At 37.8% G+C, this 8,063-nt stretch overlaps 2 protein-coding genes across 2 annotated transcripts; both read left to right on the forward strand.

Annotated features, from left to right (window-relative positions):
• Positions 1-347: 347 nt before the first annotated feature.
• LOC140753408 (uncharacterized) lies at positions 348-1,056 on the forward strand. Its single transcript, XM_073087984.1, has one exon. It carries the CDS (start codon positions 389-391, stop codon positions 941-943), a length of 555 nt encoding a protein of 184 aa, XP_072944085.1. The 5' UTR covers positions 348-388; the 3' UTR covers positions 944-1,056.
• Positions 1,057-2,303: 1,247 nt separating this feature from the next.
• LOC140753565 (uncharacterized) lies at positions 2,304-3,246 on the forward strand. The gene has a single exon (XM_073088262.1). The coding sequence runs from the start codon at positions 2,467-2,469 to the stop codon at positions 2,971-2,973; it is 507 nt and encodes a 168-aa protein (XP_072944363.1). The 5' UTR covers positions 2,304-2,466; the 3' UTR covers positions 2,974-3,246.
• The last annotated feature ends 4,817 nt before the right edge of the window (positions 3,247-8,063 follow it).

Consider the following 8,063-nt stretch of genomic DNA (forward strand, 5'->3'; position numbering starts at 1 on the left):
TGTGCGAACATCGTTAATTCAGCTTCATCGTTTCGATGACCCTAACATGTCAGAGCACCAGGTTGACGCAGCGTGCAACTCATTTATTACTATTTAATATTTACTACATATTAATCCCACCATATTATTAGTAAATAAAAAACAAGTTCATAATACGTTGGACAGAAGTTTGAAAAAACTTTGAAATTTAATTAGTTACTTGTACGTCGCTAATTGTATTTTTCAAAACTAATTAATAATTAATTAGCCAGAGAAATGGAGAGAGTAATCAAATCGATCGCCGGTCAGACGATGGGTCAAAATCGCGCTCGTGTCGTGTTAACCGTTACAGTGTGCCCAATTCATACAACGACTGGTTCGTGGGTGCACAGTAAAAGCGGCGCGGGAGATGGTGGTTCGCAGTCAGTGTCCAAAAATTCTCCGTGACACACGCATTATGCTCTTGATCCTTGTGTGTTGTCTCGCCGCAGCGGCCGCCGCGCCCGCAACATATGACCAGCGCCAAACCGGTGAAGCAAACCACTTCGGCGAAATAAAAAACGTCGCGATTTTGGTCGCTTTACCACAGAATTTGCCGTCGATACCACTCGATATCCTCGACGGCTTAGTAAAGCTCAAGTCGAACGGGCGCGAGGCCGCTCAGGATAGAGCTGATGTGCAGTTGACGGGAGCGTTTGTGGAGCCCAGCACTCCGTACAAGGTGGAGATTGGCTTGGATGGGTCGGAGCGGTCGGCGGCGGGTGACGGCCGCGCTGTGGAAGTGGTGATCGCTGGCAGGCGGCGCTCGGAAGTGGAGCCGCAGCCGGAAAAGGACGAGGTGAAGCTGCTGGGAGCAACGGAGGAGTGCGGGCCGGACCGCGTGCGAGACTCGGTCACCCTCATGTGCCGCCAGCGTTCCGAAATTCAGCCAGAAAAAACGCCCGAAGTGATTCCCAGCTCGTAATGAATTCCGATTGAGCCTGCCAAGCTCTACCTAGTGTGATACGCGTAATTATAAGTTAAATTATTTAAATTATACTTTGTAAATTTAAGCAATTAATTAAAGAGTACTTTTTATATGGTTATCTTATTGGTGGTAGTAGACTTACTTTAAATCAAGACCAACATACTCGTATATTTAACAATTCTACACTTATCATAATGACGCAATATGTTGCATAAAACTAATATTTCAGGTGATTCTTTACAGACTTTAACCGAAATGTGTTGGTTTTCATCTTTAGATTTATTTTAATTGATTGTATAACTAACTATGACAAAACGAATTTATTATCTTGTAATTTTAAATACAGCGAATGCGTGTGCACGCCCGCGTCTTTTGTATTGAAAAATAGTAGTATACTGTATACTATGCCATAGGCATGCGACACCGCGCCAACAAACGCGGCGGGCGCACGCTCGCATAGTTTTTCTTCAAATCAGTTGAACGCCGCTCTACATGCCGCGGGATGGACGCGACAGACGCCCGCGGCGGCTCCCAGACAATCTGTAGCTGCAGACACCCGTGCAAGTTATAGGCTACGCATTAAAATGTGGATTACAGCTACGAGTACGACTAGTATGACAGCTATGAGTATACTCATATTGAAACGAATCATCATAATAAAGAAGAATTGTTGAAGGGAAGGTAGGAGAACGTATGAAAAAATGTATATTCTTCAAAATTAGTCTTTTTGCTTAATTTTTGCCCTTTGAGAATTTGATTCTTATATGTCACACCATTGATAAACCAATGATAAACTAAAGGAAAAGCCTCAATTTTAAGAAAATATATAACTTTTCATATTAATTTGGCAGTTAAGTTCCCGCCATTCATCAATCTACATAATTCGCGTATTAACAATTTTTTTGGCTCAATGTTTCAAATCATTCGAAATGGACGTTTTGTTCTCCAAGAATTTATATTTTTATGTCCGACTTAGTTAAGGTTATTTTTAGGACAAATATAATAAATTTAACTTGCTATGGGCGGAGTTCGTTTAATACAGATGTAAAGTTGACAAGTTGCGAGAATGACTTTTTCGAGTCGAATCCGAGTGATTAGAGAGATAACAAAGAGTATAGAAAATCATATTTAACGTTGAAATGAAGTTGTAAACAAAAAGCAATAAGAATTTACTATTTAATCAGTTATCTATTTTTATTAAAAAATAAATCCTAAAAACGGCAGTAACTTATTTGCCAAACTATTACTTTCTCATACTAAGCCGTATGTCATGGTCATAACATCGAATAATTAGTTGATTAACCAACAAATTTTTCATTAACAATTAACAGTCAGTGAAATGTAGAGAGCAATCTAATCCATCGTCGGATAGGCGATGGGTCAAAATCGGGTTCATGTCGTGTTAACCGTTACAGTGTGCTCGATTCATACGGCGACTGGTTCGCAGGTGCACAGTAAAAGCGGCGCGGGAAATGGTGGCGCGCAGTTAATGTCCAGGAATTCTCCGTGACACACGCATCATGCTCTTGATCCTCGTGTGTTGTCTCGCCGCAGCGGCCGCCGCGCCCATAACATATGACCAGCGCCAGGACGGCGAGACAAACCGTTACGCCGACATAAAAAATATCGTGATTTTGGTCGCTTTACCAAAGAAGTTGCCGTCGGTACCATTCGATATCTTCGACGCATTAAAAAAGGTCAAGTCGAACGGACGTGAGGCTGCTCAGGATAGAGCTGATGTGCAGTTGACGGGGGCGTTTGTGGAGCCCAGCACCCCGTACAAGGTGGAGATCGGCTCGGACGGGTCCGAACGGTCGGCGGCGGGTGACGGACGTGCCGTGGAGGTGGTGATCGCTGGCAGACGACGATTGGACGTGGAGGCGCAGCCGGAGCAGGAAGAGATGAAGCTGCTGGGAGCGACGGAGGAGTGCGGGCCGGAGCGCGTGCGGGACTCGGTCACCCTCATGTGTCGCCAGCGTTCTGAAATTCAGCCAGAGAAAACTCTCGAAGTGATTCCAAGCTCCTAGTGAATTTCGATCTCACCTGCCAAGTTCTTTGTTTAGTTTTGTACATGTAACTTTAAGCTAACTTTTATTATTTATGAGCTGTAAATTAATACGATTTAAGTAATTAATTAAAGAATAGTTTTTATGTGGTTAATTTATTATAGCTGATTGAAAAGTTGCCTATTTCTTACGTTTAATCAAGAACACTAAATTTATCTCATCAATAATCATAACAGTAACTAAACATAAAATGTTTCAATGTGACGAAAAAAATAATATTTTGCAAACGTTGATGATTTGACTTTAGATATACCTACCTGTATTCTTTTTCACAATGTACCTAAGTAAATTTATCTATACGTATATTTTTTTCACGCAGAATTTGAATATTTTTAGTAAACCGAATATTGTTTGCCAAATAATTATGGTATAAGACCGCTGTGTTTTATAATAGCTACATGAATGGATATCAATAATAGGAGTTCCAACTTAAACTTGATTGTTAGTTAAACTTGACTATTGTGACAACTTAAACTCAAGTTTATTCCGAATAACTATCAATAGTTATTTGGAATCGGATATACACACTAACTAACGCTAACACTTTCTACACTCACAGTCCCACACTAGGATCCCCTGTCTCGTGGGTGCCATGGACACACACATAGACAAATACACAAACACCCAGACCCAGAAACAGATATCTAAATTCATCACTTAGATATTTGTCTGGCCGGGGATCGAACCCGGGACCCTTTGCGCGTCAGACCGGTATGGTGACCGGCCCGCCAGTCGCATAAATATCTATGAATGGTAGTGGTCACCTACATAGCTTACTATACTCTTTGGTGGCCACTTAACCTATTTGCATCCTAGTGCACTGCTTCCGTTACATAAAATGTAGGTCACAATTTGCAATCCGCCATTTACATTGTAACCATAAAAAGTGTTTCATGTGGTAAATCCACATATCGACGACGACATATTTGGAGTTAAAATGACGTATCACAGGTCGTCCTTAAGACACTGGTGTCTTAAGCCTAAGGACCTGGGTCCTTAGGTTCAATATTGAGCAAAATAATAAAGTGTGGCCAATAAGTACGTTCTATGTCTTTTTAAAGTAGCGTTTCTTCTTATGTAAATTAGCGTTTTTGAGTTAGGAGTTATTGCCAATTCGTCGTCGATATGTATGTTCTATATTTATTTATTATTCTATTTATATATTTACATGTATTCGTGTAGGTGTATTTTGGCTTACATACAGGACAAAATATATTATGAAGACGTAGGTACCTACATCTACATATTACATTATAAAAAATGGGTACTTATTTAATTAATTTACGCAAATCAAATGTAAGAAGGGTAACAAATAATGTATAATATGTATAAATATGACTTAATCATACTTATCTCTTCAAAGAAATATAGAATATATCATAGAAGAGAAAAATAAGTTCTGTTCCATGGAATATATCATTATAATAAGGTTATCTATGTACCTACATATCTACGTATGATCACACGTTAATAAATAGTTACTACGTAAATATGATCAAGTTTACATTCACTTCGACATACATAGGTGATTTAAAACAAATTGAATATACCTATGTATACCTTTTCGTGGAGATAACAGTCATATTTGATGTTATAAGATGTCGAATTGTCTATATATCTTGTTTAATGTAATCGTGAGAGCCAAGTACTCAAACATGAAGAAAATCTCAAAACTATTAAAACAATTTGAATAATTTTGCGTGACTGGTACTGTTGCATGCTATATTGTTTTTTTTTTTTGTAAATTGTAACTTGTATTAAAGAAATAAAAATAATAAGTAGGCACTATTCACTTAACAGTATTTTATTATTTTACTATGTCGCTCTGTAAAATTGTGATCGGTGACAGCTAGTCCATTATTGAAATCAGCTGAAGTTTTTTTTTTTAACAGACTCCATTAGTAGGTGGGATATTGTTAACGTTATAAACATTAACATGGGCCATTCCACATGTCCGTAGCTGTGTTTATCTAATTCTTGATACATAATTATCTGTGATAGACCTCTGGACTGTAAGCTTACTTTTTATTAATTTAAAGATAATTATATTATTGTATGTTCTGTCTGCCTTGTAGGAGACTGCACTTAAAGTATACTATTTAACTAATAATAAATATATACCATAGTATAAAATCAGTTTGTTCGCCATTCCTTAAAAAACATAATAAAATTTAAATTCAGTCAATTGGGTATAAATGTAAGACTGCATGGTATTTTAGACAGGCGCTTCTAGCTTGAAACGGATGGTGACTGCTTTAGGTAAAGTCATGACTGGATCCGCGCATTGTGTGTCAAAACTTTCAAGAGTAAATAAAAAGTTTATCGAATATCGAAAAGATAGAATATCGAATCATGTTTTCATTAAAAAATAAAGTCGTTAATTTGCGATGATCAACTGTGATTTGCGATGATAGATAACAAATGGCGTGTATTTGGGACAGTTTTATAAAAATGAAAATAAATCGAAAATTATGAGAATTTGGATTAAAATGAAAGACAATATTCTAATAACCTATTGTATGATCTAAAGCGATTCAAGGGACATGCTGTATTTATATAGAGATAAGATAAAATAAGATTAATATTGACTTCTTTAGATTGAAAACTTGTTGGTATGCGAGATTACCACCTGTAATTTTCCGGCATAATAAATATGATATAAAAAGTAGAGATGTGCCGAGTCAGGTCGACTCGAGTCAGTACTCGAGTACTTACATAAACTTGCATACTCGAGTACCAATAGTGATACTCGAGTACCAGTAATACTCGAATACTGACGTTACTCGTACACTACAAATACTACTCGTACAAGTAAAAACTTGATTAATTTTGTGTAGTGAGTGGCGTTTTTTTTTTTTTTTTTTGCTCTTCCGTGCTGTTGGACTGTATGTTGTGCAAAGTACTCGAGTACTTTGTGAATACTTTGGACTCGAGTACTGACTCGATTCTTTTTTATATGAGTACTAAAGTACTCGAATACCAAAAATGGCCGACTCGGCACATCATTAATAAAAAGAGTTGAGTCACGTTGATTGTTCAATTTTTTATTCCAATTATTAACCAAATCACCTTAAATATGAAAATTCTCTAAGGAAATTTGAAGGATGTAGAAAATATCAATAAACCATATTGTTCCTACAAATTGCGAGGAATAGTCTGCCTGATAGAGCGTGAAAACCCTTTTTCAAGATAGCGGTCAAAGGGACAGCAGTTGCGACCCCAAAAAATACATTTTCTGACAATTGCACCCATGTAACATTTCAATGAAATAAGAGATAACTTTACAGTAAAAAAAAACAAACATCTACTTCATAATCGAAATCGTAAATGAAATACCGGCTTCAAGGACGAGTTAATGCAGTGTAACTGCAGGAGCTTATCTACAATAATAAACATTATATAGGAGTATTAAGAGAATGCCTACTAAGCCAATATTATTTTGATATCGACATAATTTGTAGTTGTTTCTATACTGATTTATCATAAAACATAAGAATTGTCTTCGCGCCTTATTGAGGCCTGCGGTGACCCAAGAGCTGGACCTTACCTCAGCCCACAAATTAGTTTGTACATTTCCACGGAGCAGCGATTTGGCTGATTTATTTTAATTATAAAATTTAAATGTATAGATTTAGTTTTTTATATAATATAGGAGTCGCAGACGAGCATGCAGTCTACTTGATGATAAGTGGCTACTGCCGCCCATGGACATCTGTAATCAACCCTAGATAGGATTAGATATTCCTACCTGAGGTCGGCCACAAATGCGCCGCTACCTCTGAGGACTACGTTGGAACGCCTCGGAAAAGTATGTCTCCCACACCATAGCCTTCAAACCAGACAGCAGCGATTAAGACTGCAGTTATGAGGCAGAAATAGGCATGACGGTGGTGCCGCCGGAATCGAACCACAAAGGGTTCTACTACCTTTAAGTTTAAATAGTATTTTAAAAATAGTGTGTTTTGTAATCCTTACCCAAGTTAACAAACATAACAATGGAGTCTATATTTATGTACTACGAATAGTTATATTTATGTATTACGAAATCATACGGTTTCATGTTTGATATCCTAATCATTGATTTAGCATTATCGGTACTGTGATACGAAGTGAAGTAAGAACAATTTGTTTAAAACATTCATCTTCTGTGGCGCACGAGAGCGTATATTTATATACCTATTCGTGATCATTAATATTATGGAGCGCGAAAATAAAATCGAGTATCCTTTTAAGTTTAGGGTTCTGAGCCCTGAAGAAGCGGAGGCACCGCTTAGTTATTACAGTAAGTTATTTGCAATTATTCTATCGAGTTCAAAAATAAAGCGATTCAAGTGTTCTTGCGTTTGAGAATAATTTTGAAATAGACCAGTGAAGTTCGATTGGTGAAGCACTACCACTACACCTACCTATATCTATCGTGAAACACTTCTTGCTTGCGGCGGAAGGGTGTGGATCCTGGCCTAAACATCCCCGATTAGAATCAGGTTTCATCTAAAATAGGCCGCAATTTCATTTGATCCTTAAATTATACAAAAACAACTTTTTTCAGGCAAATTCCTGACAAATTTCATACGCCTTGGTTCGACTGGCTACTTCTTCTACCAGGGGTTCGACACAATGGCTTTAGAAGTGTACAACATGCCGTTAAGACCCAGCGACACCTTTGTCGTGACCTTTCCGAGATCAGGTAAGTTACTCCTACCTTTCACACCCTATTTCAAGTATCAAACCTACGTACCTACCTACCTATACCTCTAGTTAAGCCAATTTGAAGATTAGTACACACAGAACTCATGGGATACCACCTGAGAATCTGCTCGGGCAAAGAGGTTATCCTGGAAACCGCCAAATCAATTTAAGCAACAAACGATGCCTACGTTATTTTAAGTGGTTATTACCGCCTATAAACATCTATGTATAATCAATCTCAAAAAAGGTTCCAGTCCTATCTAAGCCCGCATATACGGACCTACACCTTAAGATAAACCCACCTGGAACTCTGCCTTATTGCTACTTAAGTATTTCTACCCTAACCTATCTAAGTAATAATA

Source organism: Epargyreus clarus, unplaced genomic scaffold, assembly GCF_041222505.1.
Source record: "Epargyreus clarus isolate Ecla_fem2 unplaced genomic scaffold, WU_Ecla_fem_2.2 ptg000026l, whole genome shotgun sequence".
NCBI lineage: Eukaryota > Metazoa > Arthropoda > Insecta > Lepidoptera > Hesperiidae > Epargyreus > Epargyreus clarus.